The following is a 25,015-nucleotide window of genomic DNA, read 5'->3' on the forward strand; positions in this document are numbered from 1 at the left end:
TTTTATTTACTTATTCCCTTTTGTTGCTCTTGTTTTATTGTTGTAGTTATTGATGACGTAGTTGTTGGATAGGACAGAGAGAAATCTAGAGAGGAGGGGAAGATGGAGAGAGGGAGATAAAGACTCCTGCAGAACTGCTTCACCGCCTGTGAAGCGACTCCCTTGCAGGTGGGAAGTCGGGAGCTCCAACCGGGATCCTTACACTGGTCCTTGTGCATTGCGCCATGTGCGCTTAACCCGCTGCGCTACCGCGTGACTCCCCGATAGGTCTACTTCTGTCTGGCCTTCTGAGAGTTCTCCAGACTGTTCTCCACAGGGTTGGACCAAGTTACATTCCCACCAACAATGTAGTAGATGTTCTCTTCCCACTCCCACACATCCTCTCAAACAGTTAGTGTTCCCTTTAAAAAATATTTAGGGTAAGATCTGGATAGAGATAGAGAAATTGACAGGGAGAGGTGAGATAGAGAAGGAAAGAAAGACACATGCAGCACTGCTTCACCATTTATGAAGCTTCCTGGCAGCAGATTGGGAGTGGGTACTTTACTTACAGTTCTTGAACATTGTAATATGTGCTTTCAATCAGGTGCATCAACACCGGACAGTTAGTGTTAGGAAATCCAACCGAGGAATCCCACGAGAAGATTGAGGAGACTAGAGCCAGTATTGGATGAAGAAGAAAAGAATTTACTGGGCAGACCAGAAAGCCCAGATCATTCTGCAAGCTTTTGGCCCTGAGTTCAGGTCTGGATTCATTAATTACCTCTTCAGCAAAGTGGAAGCAAGTTTATAGAAGCCGAGGTTGCTAGATACTATTTTTCCGAATTCTTCCCACACATGTTCAGCCCTTAAGCTGCTAACTATACGGAGAACCCCCTTGGATTCTCAGAAGGCTGCAGCTAAGTGTGATCGTTGCTGCTACTCTGGTTAGGGCATCCTGTTTCTTCTTGCCTTCTTCCCCCCCCCCCCCCCCCGTTCAACTTTCCTTATCTCATTTTCTCCTTCTGTTCAACTTAATGCATCCATCTTGTTTAGCTTTTCCTAACATTGATATATCTATATATATCTATATCTATCTATATATATATATAATCTTTTCTGATGTATGGCATTATCACAGGTGTGAAGTGATCTCTTGTTGTTTTTATTCATATTTCCCTGAGCATCAGTGCCTTTGAGCATTTTTTCATATATCCGTTGGCCCTTCAACTTATTTGGAGAAGATTCTGCCCATGTTCTCATCTCCACTTCTCAGTGAGGTTGTTTGTTTTTTTTATTGTTGAGTTTGGTGAGTTCTTTTTTTTTTTTGTATTTTTGTTATTAACTTTTTTGAAAACCAATTTATTATTATTAGTTTTTGAATATTTTTATTTTATTTTTTATTTTAATGAGAGAGGTACAGAAAGACCAGAGCAGTGCTCAGTTCTTGTTTATGGTGGTGCTGAGGTTTGAACCTGGGACTGCAGAGCTTCAGGCATGAAAGTCTTTTGCATAACCATTGTGCTATTTCCTTAGCCTTATTATTTTTTTTACATAATTTATTTGTTTTGCTTTAATGATAGAAAGACAGAGAAAAAGATAAGTGAGGGAGAGAGACAGAGAGAGAGAGAGACAGAGAGAGATCAGAGTTCTTGTTGCCCTGAACTTCCACTGTGCTCTTTTCTTTGACTCTATTTGACCAACTTCTTTCTTTAATCTGAGTGATAGTTTCTTAGTGCACTCTTTCCTTCTGTGAATTTACAAAGTGGAAGGGACATGAAGATTTTGTCATATGTAGATTACTTTACATTTCTGAATCAGTCTTTTTTATTGCTGACATATAAAATATAATGCATTTTTCCCACATGAAAGTATGCAGTTTCTTGGCAGAATTCAGAGAATTATTTTAGATACACTCTCTTTCTCTCTCTCTCTCTTCAGAGAATTATTTTAGATACTCTCTCTCTCTGTCTTCAGAGAATTATTTTAGATATACTCTTTCTCTCTCTCTCTCTTCAGAGAATTATTTTAGATACACTCTCTCTCTTCAGAGAATTATTTTAGATACTCTCTCTTGTTGTTAAAATTCTTAGGGCTCCAGCTGGCCCGGCTAGCTTCACGGGCGGGTAACAGAGACGCGGAGACAACGGCTGGGCAGGGAAGCTGTATTTCTTTATTCAAGAACAACGATTCATAAACTAAACCAAACTAATCACCAAACAGAACTCTGCTGTCTCTTTGCAGCGGCGCAAGCACTCTCTCTTACTCTGGAACTCAGGAACCCTCTCTTACTCTCGAACTCAGGTACTCTCTCCAACTCTCGAACTCTCTGTCTAACTCTCTCACTCTCTCTCTGGAACTCAGGAACTCTTCAACTCTGGAACTCTGAAACTCTTCAACTGTGGAACTCTCTCTTACTCTGTAACTCTGGAACTCTGGCGGGGTTCCTCGGGGCGGGGTCAAGCGGGCCCACGAAATTAACAGGACTGATCCAATTCTCTTGGCGGGGGAGAACTAGAACCCAATGTAAAGCATACAACAATTCCCCCTTTTCTTTTAACTAAATGGCTACAGTATGAAGGGTGTGGGGTAAACAGAAACCTATATCGTACAGGCATTTTTATAAAAAGACACTGGCACAAACATGGAGAAACATGCAAGCAAGTGACAAGAACCAGTGTGCTGCTAAAGGAAGGCCTGAGGGGGCCATATCTGCCTCTGTGGGCTAAACTTTATCAGCTTAAAAAAAACATTCCTTGCCTCTGGGGGGTGTACTTGCCTTGACGGGCATTTGCATGGGGGCGGGGAACAGCCTAGAGTCCCAAAGGCAGCTGGCTGCAATTTACTTACTATGAAACAAAACTTGTTATTAGCATATTTCTAAAAGAGAAGGAATTTGAGACTTTTACATATCAACAACGTCTTTTAACCTTTTGTTACACCCATTCAAGATGGAGACACACCCTAGTTGTGGGCAGGAGAGGAAACCTCAGGCATGAGAATAATTAGCATAGCCATTGTGCGATCTACCATTTCTCATAGAGAAGGTAATGGAGAGTTTTACATATCAACAAGTCTATTTAACCTTTTGTTTAGACCAACTTAGTTAAAATATATTGCTTGTTAACTAATTTTTACCTTAGACTTTAAATGTAAGTTAATTTTATCTTTATGAGAATTACGTTGAAAACCTTTTTCATTTAACTTTGCCTAGTAAGAATTTAGCCTTAAAGTTACTGTTTACCAAGCTTTAAACATACACATAAACATGGTCATTAATACACAAGGAGAGAAACCTTTGTTACGAAGACATGTCATTTTGAACACGAATTTAAATCTGTACTGTCTTAGTTGTTGGGGGGGGGGTCCACCATCCGGAGGTGGCTTCCCACGCAGCTTCACTTCTAGGAATTGCAGGTTGCAATCTCTGCACAAATCTCTGCGTACTCCAGCTTGTTTGCCTTCAGACTGGACCGACAGCTGGAGATCTCGTGTGCCCAGTTTCGGCAGGGAGCCCAGGGGTCCGGGAGGCCTGGGATCGTTCCAGAATTTATAGCAAGAGGGCAGGCAGGCCAGGCTTGTAGAAGGTGTGGGCCTAGGTGCCCAGAGGTGGCGGCCATGATAGGCCGCCGTGGCCCTGCCCCATGGCCCTGCCATGTCTGCTGCCCTGTTCGCAGTGGCCGAGCAGCGTGGAGGGATCACGCGTCCAGTGCCCTGCGCCATGCAGTGGAGAGTCAGCTCCTGTGGGCTGGCCTGCGTGCTGGCATTGGGCTCTTGTGTGGTGGAATCAGGCTCCAGCGTGTTGGCATCGGGCTCCAGCGTGTTGGCATCGGGCTCCAGCGTGCTGGCATCGGGCTCCAGCATGCTGGCGTCGGGCTCTTGGGGCTCTTGTGTGCTGGCGTCGGCCTCCTGCGGGCTGCGGGGCTGCGGGCGCGGTGCGCGGGGTTGTCTGGGCGCAGCCGGCTGGCTGGCTGTTTAACCAGGTGGAAACAGCAGCAACGCGCCTCGCCTCCCTCCCGCTGGCTCTTCCCGCTGGCTGTTCTGAGTTCGCCCGAGCGAGTGGAAACCACAGAGTGGTCCATAGATAAATGTTCCAGAAACAGCAAAACAGTCTCATGAAGAAAGAGCAGAGGCCTTTGGAGATCTCTTCACAAGCATATGAGAAGACCATAGTACATAGGTAGCCAAAGTGTCTTTACTTATCTGAGAGATGCACAGGTCAGGTCCACGTGGGCGCCATTTGTTGTTAAAATTCGGAAGGCTCTTGCTGGCTGGGCTAGCTTCATGGTGGGTAACAGAGACGTGGAGACAACGGCTGGGCAGGGAAGCTGTATTTCTTTATTCAAGAACAACGATTCATAAACTAAACCAAACTAATCACCAAACAGAACTCTGCTGTCTCTTTGCGGTGGCGCAAGCACTCTCTCTAACTCAGGAACCCAGGAAATCTGTCACTCTGAAACTCTGGCGGGGTCCCTAGGGGCAGGGCCAAGCGGGCCGCGAAATTAACTGGACTGATCTAATTCTCTTGGTGGGGGAGGGCTAGAACAAACCAATGTAAAGCATACGACACACTCTCTATCTCTATCTCTCTCTCTCTCCCCCAAGTTTCTTAACTTTTCATCTTCACCTGTTGTTAGGCATCTAAGTTGCTTCAATGTTGGAAGCAAATTGTGCTGCTATGAACATAGGTGCATATAGATCTTTACGGGTAGGTGTATTTGTTTGCTTTGGATAGATCCTTTGGAGAAGAATTACCAAGTTATAAGGTAGTTCCATTATTAATATTCTGAGGTATATCCAGATTAGCTTTCATAGGAGTTGAATCAATTTTTATCCCAATAAAATATGTAGAAATGTCCCCTTTTTCCCCCCTGCACCCTCACCAGCAGTTACTGATTCTGTTCTTTATATGTATGAAGTTCTCACAGGCATAAAGTGGAATCTCATTAGTGTCTTTATCTGCATTTATCTGATAAACAAAGACTTTGTGCATTTTTTTCATTTCTGTTGGCCATCTGGATATTTTCTTTGGTGGATATTCTGTCTATGTCTTCTCCCCCTTTCTGAATGTTTTTGTTGTTGTTACTAAGATATATATATATATATATATATATATATATATATGTATGTATGTATATATATAACATATATATATATTAGTTATTATCCCACTCTTTTGATGATCACTTATAGAGATTTTTCTCTTTTTTGGTACGGAGTCTTTCTGTTCTGGTGATGCTTTCTTTTGACGTGCAGAAGATTTTCAATTTGATATATTCCCATTGATTTAATTTTGTTTATGCTTTTCTTGCTCCTGGACTTTATACTATGCTTGCTTAATAAACATCTTTGAAGAGTAGTGTTCTGCCACTGTTTTTTATCTGTATATTTGACAGTTTCTGGTTTAATGTTAAACTCTGTGATCCACTTGAAATTGACTTGTTCATGGCAATATGTGGTAGTACAATTTCATTATTCTGCATGTTTCAATTCAATTTCCTCAAGACTATTTGTTGAAATAATTTGTTACAAATTCATCATATAGAGGTGTGGAGCTAATTTATGGACTTTAAAATCTCCTCCTCCTCTTTTTTTATTTTTTAAAATTTGCTTTCCTCCCTTTTGTTGCCCTATTTTTTCTTTATTGTTGTTGTAGTTGTTGTTGTTACTGATGTCATCATTGTTGGATAGGACAGAGAGAAATGGAGAGAGGAAAGAAAGAAAGGGGGCGAGAAAGATAGACACCTGCAGACCTTCTTCACCGCCTGTGAAGCGACTCCCCTGCAGGTGGGGAGCCGGGGGCATGAACTGGGATCCTTACACAGGTCCTTGCGCTGGTCCTTGTGCTTCGTGCCATGTGAGCTTAACCCGCTGGCTACCGCCTGACCCTGCTCCCTTTCTATCACCAGTGTTATTGCTGGGACTCGACATCTGCACTATGAATCCACAGCTGCTGATGGCCAAAATTTTCTCCTTTTATTTATTTTGATTTTTTTTTACTATATTTATTCATTGGATATAGACAACCAGAAATTGAGAGGAAGGGGGAGAGAGAGAGAGCGAGAGAGAGAGCGAGAGAGAGTGAGTGCGCGCGCGCGAGAGAGAGACAGACCTGCAGCTCCGCTGTATCTCTTGCAAAGTTTTCCCCTTACAGCTGGGAACCAGGGGCTTGAACCTTGGTCCTTGCGGATTATAATGTGAGCGCTTAACCAGGTGCGCCATCACCTGGCCCCTCCTCACCTTTTTTTTTTTTTTTTTTTTTTAAATCTTTTTACTTGATAATACGGAGAGAAGTGGAGAGGGGGAGAAGATAGAAAGAAAGAGAGACATGCAGCACTGCTTCATCTCTTGTGAACGCCCCCCCCCAAACCCCACAGAGGAAAACTTGTGTCTTTTTCTGTTTTCTTTAATAGCAGCTCATAATTTTCAGTGCACAAGTCTTTCCCTTCCTTTACTAAATTAATCCCAAAATAGCTAAGTAGTTTTTCTGTTATTATGAATGGGATAAATTTTTAGGATTTCTTCTTCTATTTTTTTTTTTTTTGCTATTTGCATAGAATAATGCCCCTGATTTCTCTACATTAATTCTATAACTTCCCACATTACTATATTGTCTAACAAATTTTGAGTTTTTTTATTGGATTCTTCTGAATTTTCTATATATACTATCATAGTATCTGCAAATAGTGACAATTTTTCTTCTCTTCCAATCTGAACCCCCCTTTTCCATTTTTTCTTATCTAATTGCTTTGACTGCATTTCTAAGACTGTTTTGAATAGTAATAGTGGTAGTAGACAGCGCTGTCTAGTACCTGGTCTAGGAGGAAAAGCTTTTCATTGAATATGGTGTTGGCTTTGGGTTTGTTCTACAGAGACTTGACTACACTGAGGAATTCTCTGTCATCATTTTGTTTTAAATGTTTTGATCATGAAGGAATACTGAATGTTGCCATAATCTTTCTATCAATCTATTGAAATAATCATATTTTTGATGTTCCCGTTGTTGGATTATGTTTATTGATTTTCATATGTTGAACCATACTTGCCTTCTTGGGATAAATATTACTTGGTCATGATGTGAAATATCCAGTTTACTATTACTATTTTGTTCTCTGTCCTTGCATCTGTGTTCATCAGAGGCATGGATATATAATTTTCTTGTTGTACATCTGCCCACTTTTGATATCACATCTGCTCACTTTTGTTATCAGTGTGATATTGGCTTATTAGAAGGTGTTGGGGGAAATGCCTGTGTTGTCAATTTTTTGGAAGAGTTTGAAAAATGTAGGTAATAGTTCTTCATTGAGATTTTGTAAAATTCATTGATAAAAGCCCTCTAAGCCCTAGATTCTCGAGCTTGATGGCATACAGCTGTTCATAGAAGCCTTACATGATATTTTGCATTTCTCCCCTTTCATTTACAATACTATTTACTTTCACTCCCACTCTTTTTTTTTTTTTTTTTGAGTTTGACTAAGGCTTTGCCAATTTTGTTTCCTCTTTCAAATAGTTAGTTCTTGCTTTCATTGATCTTGTTTTTTTTTATTTCAATGCATTAATTTTAGTTTAAATCTTTATTATTTCACTCCTACTTGTTTTGGCCTTTCATTTTGGTTCTTCCTCCTCCTTTGACTACTTCTTTTCCTTCTTCTTTTCCCTCTCCCTCCCCTCTTCCTCCTCCCCACCTTCTCCTCCTCTTCCTCCTTCTCCTTCCAAGGTTATTAATGGAGCTTGGTGCCTGCATCATAATCCACCACTCCTGACAACCATTTTTCTTTTTTCTCCCCCCTCCTTTTATCATTTTTTTTATTAGATAGAACAGAAAGATATTGAGAAAGGAGGGCGAGGTAGACAGGGAGAAAGAGAAACACTGGCAGACCTGCTTCAACTGCTCATGAAGCCTACCTTTACAGTTCAGGAGTGGGGGCTTGAGGCAGGGTCGTCACATACAGTATCATGTGCGCCAATCAAATGCTTCACTGTCTGCCCCCTTGGTTCCTTCTCATCATCAATATCTTAGCAAATTGTTGAGTTGATGCTGCATTTTATAATGAAGAAGTCTCAGACTGAAGAGGTAAGGTCTGCATACAGATTGTAGCTTCTCATCACAACCATAATGCATCCCACAATGACCTTGGGTCCATATTCCCAGAGGGTTAAAGAATAGGAAAGCTAATATGGGAGGGGCTGGAACGCAGAGTTCTGGTGGTAGCAACTGTGCGAAGTTGTACCCCTCTTATCCTATGGTTTTGTCAGTGCTTCTTTTTTATAAATAAAAAATTTAAAAAATTGATGTAGAATTCTGAAGCTCCATCCCAAACTCATCCTCATTTTGATGCATTCTCTACTATGAAAAATATGGTCTAGGAATATTGCTATATGGTCAGTAAGACATTTTCTTGTCTTAGATAATATGCTTTATAATGTTTATGGCACTAAGGTTGGATGCTGTAGAAAAGTATGAATGAGAAAAATCAAATATCCTCAATGTTTACTTTATTAGTATTTGGGTGAATAACTCCTCTGTCTTCTTACCCGCTTTATCCTGTTCCCTTTATTTTCTTCCCTTCTTTTTGTCTCTGATTCTGTCAACATACCAGTGTCTGTGTGTGGATTTTTAAAAATTTATTATTTTTCTTTACTGGGGAGGTACATGTGTTAACATTTCTCAGTTTTCTGCATAACACTTTAACCCCCCTACCTAGGTCTTTCTTATCTGTAGATTTGTTTTCAGACCTTTAGTATTACAGAATTTATTCTTTTTTAAATATATTTTTAAAATTTATTCCCTTTTGTTGCCTTTGCTTTTTCATTGTTGTTGTAGTTATTATTGTCATTAATGTTGTCGTCGTTGGATAGGACAGAGAGAAATAGAGAGAGGAATGGAAGACAGAGAGGGGGAGAGAAAGACAGACACCTGCAGACCTGTTTCATCACCTGTGAAGCGACTGACTCCCCTGCAGGTGGGGAGCCAGGGGCTGGAACCTGGATCTTTGCACCGGTTTATTGTGTTTCGCACTACGTGCACTTAACCCGCTGTGCTACCCCCGACTCCCAGGATTTATTTTTTATATTAGTTTTCTGCAGCTAGTAACATATAAGAAATATTTTTCATAATTTTAAATGTTTAAAAAATCAGTCCAATTGTACATCACATTTTAATGTATCTGTACTGTTAGATGCTCAAACTGTTGACAGATTCTGTTTTGCTTTTGCTAATTGTTAATACTGTATATCTATGACATAACTTTCTTAGTTTTGGTTACTTAAGATCTTAGAAATTACATTGTTGGGAGTCGGGCTGTAGCGCAGCGGGTTAAGCGCAGGTGGCGCTAAGCTCAAGGACCGGCGTCAGGATCCTGGTTCGAGCCCCCGGCTCCCCACCTGCAGGCAGGTCCCTTCACAGGCGGTGAAGCAGGTCTGCAGGTGTCTGTCTTTCTCTCCCCCTCTCTGTCTTCCCCTCCTCTCTCCATTTCTCTCTGTCCTATCCAACAACAATGACATCAATAATAACTACAACAATAAAACAACAAGGGCAACAAAAGGGAATAAATAAATAAAATAAAATAAATAAAATAAAAAAAAGAAATTACATTGTTGAGTCAAACAGAATGAATGTTCTGAAAGTGCTTGACACATATTAAGAAAAAAGCCTCTTGTATGATTATTTAAATTGAGCCTCTGACAGTTGTGTATAGAATTATTTGTGACTGACTATAGAATGTTCAGTGGTCTTGATGAAATAATTTTAGAATTAGGGTTATAATTCAAAATAGTCTTGATGAGGGAATTTTTTGGTTGAGATAATTTAAATTTAATAGAATAAATGAATGCAGGATTTATGTGGGAGGTAAAAATTGCCAAAACTACTGTTTGTGGAATGCATTTAAGAGAATCTTGGGTAATAGGAATGTGACTAAGTTTTTTTTCCCATAGACCTGTGGGGTATTTTGCCAGGGTAAAGACTGTTCCCATAAGCAGAGAAAAAGTCATCTGTACTAATATAGTATTCTAAATAGACTGTTAAACTTTTATATTTTCCGCTATTAAGAATTCAAAGACACTAACTACCTTCTTGGGGAACATTAAATGTTCATTTTAATTATTTACTATAATTATCTGGGCATAAATTGAATTAAAGAAAGGCTTTTGGAAAGTTAGTGCTGATCTTTTCTCAATTAAACAGAGGATAATTTTAGACAGCTGAGCTCTTTTTCCATGAAATTGTCAGGAAAATAAAATAACCTTTACTTTGCAGTGGCATTTTGAGTATGGGAAAGCTATGTGAACATTAACATGGCCTATGAGAGGCAGGCTGTGAGTGTGGATCAACCTATCAAAGCCCACATTCAGCAGGGAAGCAATTACAGAAACCAAACCTTCCACCTGCTGCACCCCATAATGACCATGGGCCCTTACTCCTAGAGGGATAAAGAATATGAAAGCTACCAAGGGAGGGGATGGGATATGGAGTTCTGGTGGTGGGAATTATGTGGAGTTGTACCCCGCTTATCCTATGGTTTTGTTTAAGCGTTCCTTTTTTTTTTTTTTTTAACCAGAACACTGTTCAGCTCTGGCTTATGGTGGTGCGGGGGATTGAACCTGGGACTTTGGAGCCTCAGACATGAGAGTGTTTGCATAACCATTATGCTATTTACCTTCCATCCACCTTTTTATATATTTAAGAAAAAAGACACATACTTGAAACCACAAATAAAAATTTTAAAGGACTTGGTTCTGTCTTGCTGTAAGTTATAATTCTAAGTCTCTTCTGAGTTTTGCGTGTAATTTATACCATAGAAATCTGTACTTACACTATTTCTATTCATTTGTGGTTCAGTTCTGCTTAATACAATTCTGATTAGTCCTCAGATGATATGATCAGAAGGACTTTATAATTTTTGAATGTGACAAGTTTCTGTTGACTGTTCTTATGATTTCAAGGCTATTAAAAGTTACATTTGAAGGTTTATAATTAAAAAAATTAATTAGTAAGCTCCTTTAAGTCGATTAATTGAATAAGTATACAAAATGACAATGGTTTTACTATGTCTATTTTTTAAATACACTTATTTTAGTGAGAGAGATACAGAGGAAAAGACTCAGAGAGAAAGAGAATGATAAAAGAAGTAATCAGCTCTGGTTTGTGGGCGTTGGAGATTGAATCTAGGACCATGGAGCCTCAGGCATGAAATCATTTCCATAGCCATTATGCTAACTCCCAACCCAACTGTTTATCTCCTTTCCTCTCCCTCCCCTCCCCTCTTCTCCTCTCTCCCCTCCCCTCCTCTTTCTTCTTTTTTTTCTTTCATTTATTTATTTATTTATTTATTTATTTATTTATTTATTTTTACCAGGGTTATGACTAGGGCCCTGTGCCTGCATGATTTCACAGCTCCTGGTAGACTCCCCCCACCTTTGCCTCCAGGTTTTTTGCGGGGACCTGGGCCTGCACTAGGAATCCACTGCTCTTGGAGGCCATTTTTTTCCACTGTTGCCCTTGTTGTTGTCGTTATTGTTAATGTTGCCATTAATATCGTTGTTATTGGATAGGACAGAGAGAAATTGAGAGAGGAGAGGAAGACAGAGAGGGGGAGAGAAAGACACCTGGAGATCTGCTTAACTATTTGTGAAGTGATACTCCCCCCCCTCCCCCACCCCACAGGTGGGTTTCTGGGGCTCTAATGGGGATCCTTACTCTGGTCCTTGTGCTTTGCACCATGTGCGCTTAACCCACTGCACTACCATCCCAGACTTTCTCTTTTTAAGAGAAGGTTGTGAGAGAATAAGAAGAGAGTCATAGGGAAAGAGACAGACAGAGAGAGAGAGAGAGAGAGAGAGAGAGAGAAGGGAGGGGAAAGTAGGAGATCCCACAACACCACTCACTTTACCTACTCCTGAAATTTCCGCTTACAGGTGCTTCTATGTGATAGTCTGGGGACCTGACACACATCATGGAGCAAGGTAATGTGTATCTACCAGATGAACTATCTCCCTGCCCATATGTTTTTATTTCCCAAGGAACTTTACCTCTTGTATGAATGAATAGACTTTATTTTTTTCAGCTTAAGATTCTTACTGTTCATAATTGAAGTCTGATCCTTTTCAAGACGAAAGAAAGATTACTTATTACTTACTATGGTTGTTCTTACTCTTGGTAAAGAAGGAAACTTCTTTAGAAAGGACCATCATGTGTCTCTGTGGGGGTGCTTCTCTGAAACAGAGGCAGAGTCTATTGCTTCCATTGCTGGAAGAACAGATGGAAAATGAAGCCGCCAAGTGAAATGGCCGCTACAGAAGCTAAAATAAGCGGAGCTATAATTCAAAGTAGTTTGTCTATCTGAACAGGAGCCAGTTCTGCTGTGTTCTACAGCTGTGCGAGTTCTTAAAAAAAAAATGGCAGCTGTACTTTTACTTTTGGAAATGTAATCTTTATAATTATTTTTTCTGATTATAATTTTACATGTACATATTGCAGAAATTTTAGGGAAGTATAAATTAGAAAACTAAACAGAAAGAATTACCAACATTTGTACAGTAGAGATAAATCCTATATACATTTGTTTTATATGGCTTACTTTTTATACAGTTGGGATCCAGCTTTACATGCAATTTCATGTCTTCACTTTCTTTTTTATTTTATTGTTTTTTAATTTTTTTTTTTTTTTTAGATAGAGATGGCTAGATATAGTGGGAGAGAGTGAAAGAGGCCACAGAACTCAAAGCTTCCTTCGAATGTGGTAAGGGCCTGGCTCGAACCTGGGTCACAAAGACGGCAAAGCAGAACACTATCCGAGTGAGTTATTTGCCAGCCTATGCCCTCACATATTTTTCAGAGGATTGGAAAAGAGATTGATTCATTTAATATGAGATAGATTCTGCACATGCCTTACAGGGGATTAAACCTGAGGCTTCATACATCCTGTCTTATACTCTCTCACTTTACCTGACCACACTGTCGTCACTATTTTCCCCCCACTCTGCATATTTCTTATGCTATCAAGAAAGATTAAAATTATCTGAAGGCCAAGTAGGGCACATGATTTGCCACTTTCACAGCCCAGATCTGAGCCTGTGACATTGAAAGAAGCCCAGTACTGGGGTCTCTCTCCCTCTCTCTCTGAAGTAGGAGGAAAAACAAATGGCCTAGGAGCAGTGAAACCATTCATGTGTCCAACCCCAAAGTCACACACATACATATCAGGCTCTGAAAACCTAATTGTTTGGCTATGCAGGGCTTCACCATTCTGGGCTGACGTTTTTCACACAGAAGGAGAGATAGAGGGAAAGAGACTATAGTACCGAAACTTCTGTTCTTGCAGTGGGGATGGGAGCAGACTTCCACCTGGGTTTCATTTATGGCAAAGTAAATGATGAAAGTATTTTATTCTTCTATGACTGTTGTTTCCAGAGTTATTCTGTGGTGGTCCCTGCACTACAAATCCATAGCTGTAGACAGACTGGTTGCACATCTGGTTGAGTACACACGTTGTTACAACCTCACAGTTCGTGGGGACCATTTCCCCCCTTCTTTTCTCTCTTTTTTTATTTATTTGATAGGACAGAGAAAGATTGAGATGAAAGGGGAGATAGAAAGAGAGATACTTGCAGACTGTCTTACCTCTTGTGAAGCTTTTCCCTGCAGGTGGGGCCAGGGACTTGAATCTGATTCTTTGAGCATGGTTATTGTGTACACTCAACTGGGTAAGCCATTGCCCAGCCCCTACCCGATGAAAGTATTTTAAAGATTGTTCTTAGTTTAATACCTTCAGCTCTATCCTAGAGTTGCTGACTCAGAATATTAGAGGAATGTGACCAGATGTATGTATTACAAACCTTCCTCAGAGATTTTGAGTGTCTGACTGGAAACCAAGAAGTGAATTAATATATGCTTTTTCCACGTGAAGAACTTGTCATATTTTTGACCTACTGTTTTGAATATTTAAAAAAAAATTTTTTAAAAAATATTTATTTATTTTCCCTTTTGTTGCCCTTGTTGTTTTTTATTGTTGTTATTGATGTTGTCATTGTTAGATAGGACAGAGAGAAATGGAGAGAGGAGGGGAAGACAGAGAGGGGGAGAGAAAGACAGGCAGACACCTGCAGATCTGTTTCACTGCCTGTGAAGCGACTCCCCTGCAGGTGAGGAGCCGGGGGATCAAACCAGGATCCTTACGCCAGTCCTTGTGCTTTGCTCCATGTGCGCTTAACCCACTGCGCTACCACTGGACTCCCTGTTTTGAATCTTAATATCCTTAATATGCATGTGTATGCATTTGTCTCTTGCATATTTTTCATACTGTTTTCAGTTTCCTGAGAAACATTTTTTTTTCTGTTACTGAGTGTCAAGTTGTACTATAAACATTAATTAGTGTTGCTTTGCAAAATCAATTTTGAGCAAATGAAATGTACTGAGAAACTTAAAAGAAATTTCTATACCCCCCCCCCCCGTTTTTTTTTCTTTTTCCTTAATGATAGGAGCAAAAGCCAGGATGGATGATCAAACATGGCAGTTGAAAACTACTAAGTTGGCTTTGGCCTTGGCAATTATCCACTCAAAACCAGCAAACCGAAGCAGCAGAGAGTACACAGAGCACCTTGCAAGGGTGGTGTCCGAGCAGGAGTCAAAGTGGAAATCAAAAGTTGAAACCTTGGAAGCTGAAGTTCTGCAGTTACGTCAGAAGCTTCTTCTCAACAGTATTTGCTCAGGATCATTTAAGAATGGTGAGTGTATGAAAGGGCCTTTTGGTAACGTAACCTATGCGTATGTTTTCCGTAAGAGTCATTGCTGTTTTGCAGTTTATTACCAAAACACCCAATTATTTGGTTTTTTCAGGCCAGACTTCTTTCCCTTCAGGATCCCCCCCCCCCCTTCTCCTTCTCCCTCTCCTTCTCCTTCCCTTTTCCTCTCTCTTCTCTCTCCCTCCTTCTCCTTCTTATTTATTGGATAGAGACAGCTAGAATTGAGAGGAAGGGGAAATAGAGAAGGAGAGAGAGAGAGAGACAGACAGACCTGCTTCAGCACTTGTGAAGCTCCCCTCCCTCACTGACGGTGGGGACCCAGTGCTTGAACCTGGGTCTTTGTGTAGTGCAATGTGAGCTCTACCAGGTGTGCCCAGCCCCTAGGATTTCCTTTTTGAACTTGTAGTCACCATTAAATACATATTATCACTTTCTAATGCATGGGATGATGTCAGACAGTGGTATGATGTTAGAGACTGTGAGTCATCTGGGTGTGAAGGCAACCATGGCTTAAGTTTACTAGAGAACTTGATTTTAACAATCTCTTGCGTATTATTCTAGCAATGAAATCAAACCTGTAAATAATTAACCCAGCGGTGACAAGTGCTATAATCCATACTGACCAAGAGGAGGAACCCATTCATCCTACCTGGCTTCATTCTAGCAGGTCTGGCCTTCAAGGACCAGCTATCGACTAGTCAATGAGCTGGTCTCTGAACATGTAGCAGGAGGAATGCATGTTAGTGAAGGCAGGACCTTGGTGAATATATGTGGCATTCAGGACGCTGCCAACACTACATCTCAAAGTAGCCAGAACACTATAAAATTGCAATGGAATGGGAAGAAGAGAACTGAGTTGCTACAAGGTCCACATGGGCCTTGAACATCAGCCTAAGGTGTATTCCCTATCTGTAAGTTGACTCTACATTTTGTTATTTCCCCTTACTTAACAGCTTTAGTGTACTTTTAGCAGTAGGTCTACCATTGAACTGGGTCTGGGAAACATAATTCTGATGATTATATAGTTATTTTATTTTTACATCAGTGTTATTGCTGGGGCTCTGTGTTTGCATGCTTTCATCACTCCCAGTGGGCGTTTCCTTATGTTTTTTTTTTCTTCCTTATATAGAGGGAGAGAGGAGGAAGGGAAACAGAGAGAAAGAGAGAGAGAGACATGAAGGAGAGACATTATAGCACCACTCCACTGCTCACAATGTTTCCCTCCAGCAGGCTTTCTTATATGGAAACCTGGTCACTGAGCACAAAAACATAGATTCTCTATTAGGTGAGCTATCTGCTGACCCCATGACGATTTTTGACAAAGTGCAAGGGAGACAAGAGCATTGTTCTATCACTTTATAAGGTGCTGGGAAATGAACCCAGGAGATCATCCACTCATCATGTATGCAAGACCACTGTTAAGCCGCGTCCTCATCTTAGTTCTTTTGGTTAGAAAATGTGAGTCAGATCACACAACTTTTTTTTTTTTTGCACCAAACCCTCCTCCCCTGGTGTCCTATTATGCTTTACATCAGTTGTGATTGTGGCCCAGAACTGTGGGTTATTCACCAGTACTTAATGTCTCCTGTCTCCCATGAACCCACTGTAAATTCATTTCCCTCTGTCATGACCATGAGTCCAGTTTTTGAGGGTTCTTATTGCCTTGAATGTTCACTATGCTCTTTTCTTTGACTCTTTGTGACCAACTTCTTCCTTTATTCTAAGTGATAGTTTCTTAATGATAAGTCCAGGGGCCGAATGGTGGCTCACCTGGTTGAACGCACATGTTAAGATGCACAAGGACCTGGGTTCGAGCCCCTGGTCCCCAGTCTACAATGGGAAAGCTTTGCAAGTGGTAATGCAGCATTGCAAGTGTCTTTCTCTCTTCCTCTCTGTCTCCCCCTTCCCTCTCGGTTTCTGGCTGTGTCTATTAAATAAATAAAGAAAGAAAGATAATAAAGAAAAAGTTAAAAAAAAAGTCTCTACATACACTTCCCTCAACACACACATGCACTAATTGTTCTTTCCTCACACTATACGCCGTATGGATTATTTATGTGTCTGTTTACTTGCTGTTTTATTAACTGTTGCTCTGAAGAATATTCAGGCTGTGATATAACTAAAAGATTTCTCTTTAAATCTAGGAATCATGATCTGGACCTATGACTGAGGGGTGGTTCTCTAGGGTCAGGGAGATCTGAGGTTATGTCATTTGTGGTGAAACTTTTGGATTTACCCTTTAGTCTATTTGTCTGTACCCCGTGGCCAAAGTCTTCAGGGATCGGTGGTTATGATCAACAGTGGCCTCTTGACAGTCACTGACAAATAAATAAAGCTCTTCCCTAAAAGTCCCAAGATGAGACATGAAGAGAACAGAGTATTTGACTCAGAATAGTTTCCAGACTTCTCAGCTAGTCTAGTTTATTGAGAAGAGGGCCTTTAGTTTGCTTGGCACCCTTATTTCAGTGCTTAACACATAGTCTGACATCAGGTTGCTACTAATGCCTCATACATAAGCAAAAATAGTGCTATGTGCTCTGTAGTTACATTTTAGTCTCTCTAAAAGTCTTTCTAGGCATTGACTTCCATGAGTATATCTGGTAAATAATGAACATAATTCATTTTATTATTATTTTTTTGTGAAGTAAGATGAGTAATGTTATGACACATATGTAAAGGTTTTTAGTAATCTAAGACTATCGTAAGCATCTGGAGTGTCAAAACTGTTGTTTACCTTCCAGAGTCTATTGACAACACCAATACAATGTTATGTTTTATTTGTTTGGTATATAAGTATGCCTAACAATGAGAATCTAGGTGGTAACTTATTCTTGCACTAAAAACTTTCACTTACAGTGCCGAAGACAGGAGGTTTCAGATTATCATACAGTTAAAATCAGTTTTACTGACGGCAGCAGTGACAGGTAAAGTGTTTCAGTGTAGATGTTTAAAAGTCATCTGTCTCTCCATCTGTGTGCTTAAACTTGGAAAACGAGGGATAAATGGATACATGAAGAGTGTTTCGCAGATACATACCATGGAGTGATGAGAGATTGTAGCCATGTGTCAGAAACTGTACTGTGAACCATTAACCCCCTAAAAAGCGATTCAGAAATAAAAAAATAAAATAAATAAATAAATAAATAAGTAAAATCAGCTTGGTTCTTGTGCCCTAGGAGATGGTACAGTGGATAAAATAGTAGACTCTCAAGTATGAGGTTTCAAGTTTGATCTCTGACATTACATATGGTATAGTCATGCCTTGATTCTCTCCTTTCTTCATTAATAAATAAATTTAAAAAAAGAAGAAGAAGCAAAACAAACAACAGCAACAACCAGAGTCATTGTTCAAGGTGAAAGAATACAATCTAGCAGAGTGGGACATTAGACTGATAGGAAGAAAAAGAAAGCAAAGCTGTCAAAGAAAGAATAACATACCTCACTTTAAGCAAACCCTGTACGTGAAAGCCACAACTTGGGGGGCCAGGTGATGGTGCACCTACTTAAGCACATGTATTATAGTGCACAAGGAGACAGGTTCAAGTCCCCGGTCCCCACCTACAAGGGGAAAGCTTGATGAGTGGCCAAGCAGGGCTGCAGGTGTTTCTCTTTTTTCTCCCTCTGTGCTTCTCCCCCTCTCCTCTCAATTTCTCTTTGTCTCTATCCAATAATAAAAATAAATAAAAATATTAGAAAACTAAAAAAAAAGAAAACCATATCTCTATGATAGTTGTACTTACAATATTAAACTTTTTTTTTTGTTTGGTAATTTTCAGGATAGCTTTACCCATGCAACTATTTTCAAGTGTTCACAGACAGCAGACCTTTAGTAAATGTTGAGTGGAATGGGTCTTGACAGCTTGAGAGGCTGGGGAACTTAATTTACAACATCAACTATCTATTGAAGTAACTGAGCAACCCAGAATTAAATAAAGCAGAGCTGAAATGGCAACATAAACAAATAAGGAAGTATGCTATAGTTTATATAGCATTTTAGGAGCTCAGCTCTTTTTTGTTTTATTCTGACTTATTTTTCTACATTCTCTTAAAAAGGAATATACTTCTTTATTGTTTTTATTAAGGCACTCTACAGGGAAAGGGTAAATAGAGTTTGCTCTTACAGTATGTCACATTTTGACCTTGAATGTAAGAGGAAAGAAGAAAGAGAAGGAGAAAATAAGGGGAAATGGATGAAGGAAATGCAGATAGCCAGTGTCACATTTCTTATTCTTTTGGGGATATATGGAAACCATAGTTATTTGTTTACTTAAGAGCTAGCTACTTTTTCCTTATTAAACACTCCAATTTTTTTTTTTTTTTTTGATAGAAATGTGCTTATACCCAGAGGGTTAATCCATAGAGGGTTTATTTTGTTTTGCCAGTATGGTTCTAAGGTTGGGCAGAAAAGCTAAGAAAAACTAAAAAGAAATCTTCTGAGCTTCTGATAAAGATGTGCTTCTTTATTTAAAAAATGAGTCTCATTCAAAAAAGAGACTGATTTTGTACCTCATCTGTGTGCTCCCATGTTCCCCACAGGCACATGGAAATATGATGCTATGTTGGAAGGACATTTCACTTGCTATGCCTTGTACTCGACTCAGGTTCCAACCTGGCCCTATCATGTCAGAGGAAGATTTGGTGCTGTGATATCTTTTCTTCTTTCTCTGTCTCTTTTTATATTATAAAATAAGTCAGTTCGGCGAAGTCAAACTCCACTGAGGACAAAGAAAAAAAAAGATTCCTTTAACTGTATAAATGCCACAGCTTTCTTAGACATTCATCTGTCGTTGGGCATCTGAGTTACTTCCAAGGAACATTTCTGGTTTAACCCAGAGTAGCTTCCTTTTTTTTAAAGTTTTTTTCCCCCATATTATCTTTATTTATTTATTGAATAGAGACAGCCAGAAATCAAGAGGGAAGTGGGTGATAGAGAGGGAGAAAGACAGAGAGGCACCTGCAACATTGCTTCACCACTTACAAAGCTTTCCCGTGCAAGTGGGGCCCGGGACCTCAAACCGTGGTCCTTGTGCATTGTAACAGGTGCGATCAACCAAGTGTGCCACCACCCGGCCACTGAATAGTTTTGATAAAGATGATCTTAGAATGTTGGCAGACTTTCCATCAAGCTCTGAGTAGGTGTATCAGGAGACCCAAGGGATGTGTCATTGGTTTATCTTTTTATGTGTGAAGATGAGGCCTTATCCATGTGTGATTTCACTGCCACTAGGCTGCTTTTTCATACAAATAGGGATAGGGACACCTAGAAAACACAGTACTGGAGTTTCCCCTGGTGCTGTGGTTCCCCACCTATGGCCCCCAGACTGGAACTTGGGTCATGTGCACTGTCTTCTAAGTTATCACTCTGGCCAACTTTGTCTATTCTTAAATTTGGATTAGGTGTTGAAAAGGATTCAGTGATCGAAGTAGACCCTTATTAGTCAGAAAATGACATAGAAATTTAAGAAGAGTTAGGACTAAAGTGAGTGAGAGAGAGAAAGAGAGAGAGAGAGAGAGAGAGAGAGAGAATATGAGCATGTGTGTATATGAGAAAGGAAAAGAAAACTTGATAGTATTATATGATTTGACATTCGCTGGGAAAGAGTCAGTGGATGAATTTCATACCCTCCCCCATACAATTTCATGGTGGGTGCTTTCATAAATAATAAATAAGTCATTAGAGGATTAGGCTGAAAATAAATTCAGAGGAAATCAGATCAAATTTATTTCTTTTAGGTGTTTTAGTTAATGTGAAATGACTACAGAGATCATGTGTAGAGTGCTTTAGGGGTGGGTGGGAGGTGGTATGCAGAGCTATCCCTTTAGGTTAAGGCTCAACTTTGCTCTTTCAGACTTTGAGTCCTGGGAATGAACTGATCCAACCAGATGACTCTAGGAGTCTTTTAGGTACATTGTTTAAGTTTGCATTCCCTTCTCCTCCTGTCCCCTGTATTGCTATGTAAGCTGAAAATCAGATACTCACTACTCCATTGGGTAGTTCAGAGTGTTACATCTTTTTTTTTTTTTTATTGTTGTAGTTATTATTGTTGTTGTCGTTGTTGGATAGGACAGAGAGAAATGGAGAGAGGAGGGGAAGACAGAGGGAAGGAGAGAAAGATAGACACCTGCAGACCTGCTTCACCGCCTGTGAAGCGACTCCCCTGCAGGTGGGGAGCCGGGGTTTGAACCGGGATCCTTATGCCGGTCCTTGTGCTTTGCGCCACCTGCGCTTAACCCGCTGCGCTACAGCCCGACTCCCAGAGTGTTACATCTTGTGTGCATTTAGAGTCAGGAATAGGCTGGTAGCTAGACTAGTGATGAAGAAATGTCAGAACTGGAGCTCGCTATCCTATCTCTGCCTCCCTGGGTGGAGCTTAATTTTAGCTCCTGACTGCTGTTTCTGGTCCAGGCCTCCCCAACCTCTGTTCCATTATCTCTGTTCCTTTTAACTTGTCCCATACTACATATGGAGAACATGTTGCAAGGAATTAAGAGTCACAGTTGTGGACCTCAGCACTTATGTGTTGGGGACATTCACTGCTTTGCAGTTGTTGAAAGATCAACAGATAAAAGCATCAGCTTTTCGTTCTCGGTTTTCATCCAAAATCTCATCGTCAAATATATAATACTGATGGACATTTTTTCACTTGCAGCTGCTTTAAAGCAAACAAGCACGTATGTTGTACGTACTCACCAGAGAATGTGCCTTTAGTATAATATCAGTTCTAATGAGAAGTTCCCAAATAATGAAAAGGAAACTTATTTTACATTGGACATTTTTACTCATGTACAACAATTCAATTGCTTATTTGCTGTTGGCATACAAGGAATTTTAAAGTTCTGATTAAGGAGGGTTTAATAGTGACATGGCAGTGATGTAGAAATGCAAACATCTTATGTATTTTTCTAATTTGCTATTTTCCTCCTTTTGTTACCCTTGTTGTTTTTATTGTTTTTGTAGTTATTATTATTGTTATTGCTGTTGATGCTGTCGTTGTTGGATAGGACAGAGAGAAATGGAGAGAGATGGGGAAGACAGAAAGGCGGAGAGAAAGATAGACACCTGCAGATCTGCTTCAAAGCCTGTGAAGCGGAAGCGACCTCTCCCCCTGCAGGTGGGGAGCCAGGAGCTTGAACCGATCCATAACACCTGTCCTTGAGCTTCTGGCCACATGTGCATAACCCGCTGTGCTACCACCCGACCCCCGCAAACACCTTAATTATTATAACTGGAGCTGTCTTTGGTTGGGATGGAGGACAGAGATAAGGAGTAAGAAAGAGCAAATGAGTATAGGCACATGGATCAGGCCAGAGCAAATGAGTATAGGCACATGGATCAGGCCAGAAAGAAGCTTGAGGCATCTGGCATCAGTGTGGGCAACTGACTTTCCTCAGTATACAGTGTTCCAGATGGGACTGAAACTCACCAGACCCCCTCCTCACACCAGCAAAACATCTTCTTTCTTTCAACTGGAGAGATGCCAGGAAGTAGTCTTGGGGGTCCAGGTAATCCCCTAGTGAGGCTGACTTTGCCCTGTATGTACCCTGAACTCTCCTTTCTTCTCTCCACTCTCGGTTTTTGTCTGATAAGTCCTGGACAGGCTTGATGCCTCTAATTGTATCCATTTTGAAATCTAGATTGCAGTTTAATTTTCTATCTTGTAATTTATTCTAAGATGAAACCCACAGGGACCTGTGAGGTAGCTCCGTGCCACACAGAGTATACCTTGAGTACCCCGGATTTGATCCTTTAGGCCATTTAAAAACAAGAAAGATGAAAACAAATAGAACTTTCATGATTATTATTAATTATTATTTTGACTGCAGGGTTATTGCTGGGGCTTGTGTCAGCACTACCAGTCCATTGCTCCTGACAGGCATTTTTACCTTGTATTTATTTGTTTATCTATACTTACTTATTTTTATTGAATAAGACGGTGATAAATTGAGAGAGGTAGGGGAGATAGAGAGGGAGAAAGATAGACACCTGCACACGTGCATCGCCAGCTGTGAAGCATCCCCCCTGCAGGTGGGGAGCAGGGGTTTGAACCCAGGTCCTTGCTTGGGTCCTTGCACTTAGTATTATGTACACTTAACCAGGTGTGCCATCACCCCAGCCCTCATAAATAGAACTTCATAAATGGGAGTGTGGGGCTCTGATACAGTGTACTTCAGGGGAAAATGGATGGAACTAGAGATGATTATGCTTAGGAAAGACATGGAAGACACTACTGCATGATTCCACTCATGTGGACTCCAGAGACTTTGAAACAAATGAGCAAAACCAGAAGCAAATAAATTGTTTCGAAGACTTTATGAGAACTCAGATGGTCGTTGTTGGGAGGGGTAGGGCATATTGCAGCCACTAAAACTAAACATGCATTACCTCATAAATAAGGTTTCATGGCATGTGTGTGGGAGTAGGAACACACATGTGTTAAAGTCTGGGACATTGAAAAGATGAAACTCACTAGCCTCAATATAAAGTGAATTGGAATGGACCTAAATGGAACATGGGGACAAAACACACGTATCAGGTTTTTAAAAATGCAGCATAGTGTTATGTTCTGGAGTGACTAAGCAGAAGAGGTGCCCAGATGTGGTGCCCATGTCAGTTCTGTTGTGATTTGTAGAGGAATATTATAAGGATGTCACTACACTTCTTAAAAAACATTTTATTAGAAGGCTAATGGATTACAGAAATTACCTATTGTTGACACATGGGTAATTTATCCCCATGGTAACTGTCTGCTTGGGACCTTTTCCATCATCATATATCAAGATCCCAAGACCATCTTCATTCCCTTGCATTCCCTCCTTCCTCACAGTCTTGCTTTGGTGCAGTATATCCCAAGCGGTCCAGATTTCTCTTTGTGTTTTCCCTTTTCCTTATACTTTTCTTATACTGCAGGTAAATGGTGGCATTTCCAGTGGTAGCTCCTATTTTAGAAACATCACATACATACATTTTAAAATCTAAACGGCTTATAAACATTTCTTAGAGTGAGTGGCTCACTTACATGCGGGGAGAGAATGCCTCTTCTTGGGGCTATCTGAGATGTGAAGGAGACAACTTGTGGGGGTTGGTGAGCTGTTCAGACACTGAAAAAAAATCCATTGTTTCTCATCAATTATAGTAAGCATGTGATAATTTTTCTTGTTTTCAGCCTCTCCCATTTCTCAGAAATATTGCTGATGTGCCTTTAGAACATTCAGTCAAGTTTTGTGTTTTGAAATAAACAAGAAAAAGATCGCTTCTAGAGAATGATGATGTTGATGCTTTTAGAAGCCTAGCTCTAAAAATTCCTCATTATTCTTTTTAATTAATACCTTACATGAAGAAGAAAAACTGAATTGCCTTTGTGCCCTCCTTGGGTACTTGATTCGGTGTAGCTCTTCAAATATTTTTTTCCTGGCTTCATATTTAAATTATTATCTGTTATTAGGCTTGTAAATATTTGTAGTTCAAATAATTTCTGTGAGCTAAGGTGGGATTTTTCCATGTAAAATGTAAGGCAGCAAATACAAACTGTTAATGTTTTATATTTTTTTAAAAAGTATTTGGTAAAAATGTAAATAGTGCTTCTGATTCTTCTGCATATATTTTTTTTATTGTATTAAAGTTTTCTTTTTCTTTTTTTGGATAGGACAGAGAGAAATCTAGAGAGGAGGGGAAGACAGAGATGGAGAGGGAAAGATAGACAACCGCAGACCTGCTTCACCACAGGTCAAGCGACTCCCCTGCAGGTAGAGCTGGGGGGCTCAAGCCGGTATCCGTATTCCGTTCCTTGTGCTTTGCACCATGTGTGCTTAACCGGCTGCACTACCGCCATGCCCCCTTAAAGTTTTCTTATGTATCAATCACATATGCAGGTTTTGGATAGCTCTCCTCCTTAACATTGTTGCGTCAATAGCATATATCTATCCCCCTCAACTTTGGTATAATTTGTCCATTCTTTATGCAAGGTGATTTTTTTTTTTGATAGGGTGACTTTGTTTGTAAGCCCATGTTATACAAATTAGACGACATGTTGGATATTTTAATAACTAAGCTTGCTAAAAATCATGCCTTTAATAACTCCAACCATATTCTTACCTGTGAATTTTATGGGACATTTATCCTCATCTGATTATATTTTTGTCCTGTGATCCACAAGGCATCTCATCATACCTGTAATTTCCAAGCAGGAGGCAGTCCAAAGTAGGCCAAGTCTAGGCTGGTGGGCTGCTTTGTATGGCTGCTTGGCTCTCTGATGTTTGCCTGCCTGAGACATACAGCAGGATTTGGTCTGAG

At 40.2% G+C, this 25,015-nt stretch overlaps 1 protein-coding gene across 4 annotated transcripts in view; it reads left to right on the forward strand.

The window, feature by feature from the left end:
- The window catches only part of MEI4 (meiotic double-stranded break formation protein 4), a 250,338-nt gene that overhangs the window by 21,502 nt on the left and 203,821 nt on the right, over nucleotides 1–25,015 (forward strand). For 3 of the 4 annotated variants that reach the window (XM_060205419.1, XM_060205418.1, XM_060205417.1), the window contains exon 2: nucleotides 14,461–14,706. In XM_060205419.1, coding sequence (XP_060061402.1) covers nucleotides 14,461–14,706 — 246 coding nt within the window. Of the gene's footprint in view, nucleotides 1–11,898; nucleotides 11,947–14,460; nucleotides 14,707–25,015 lie in introns of all 4 variants that reach the window. The other variant, XM_007521946.3, reaches the window with a different exon arrangement.

The sequence above is a fragment of the Erinaceus europaeus genome, chromosome 13 (genome assembly GCF_950295315.1).
Source record: "Erinaceus europaeus chromosome 13, mEriEur2.1, whole genome shotgun sequence".
In the NCBI taxonomy this organism is placed as follows: domain Eukaryota; kingdom Metazoa; phylum Chordata; class Mammalia; order Eulipotyphla; family Erinaceidae; genus Erinaceus; species Erinaceus europaeus.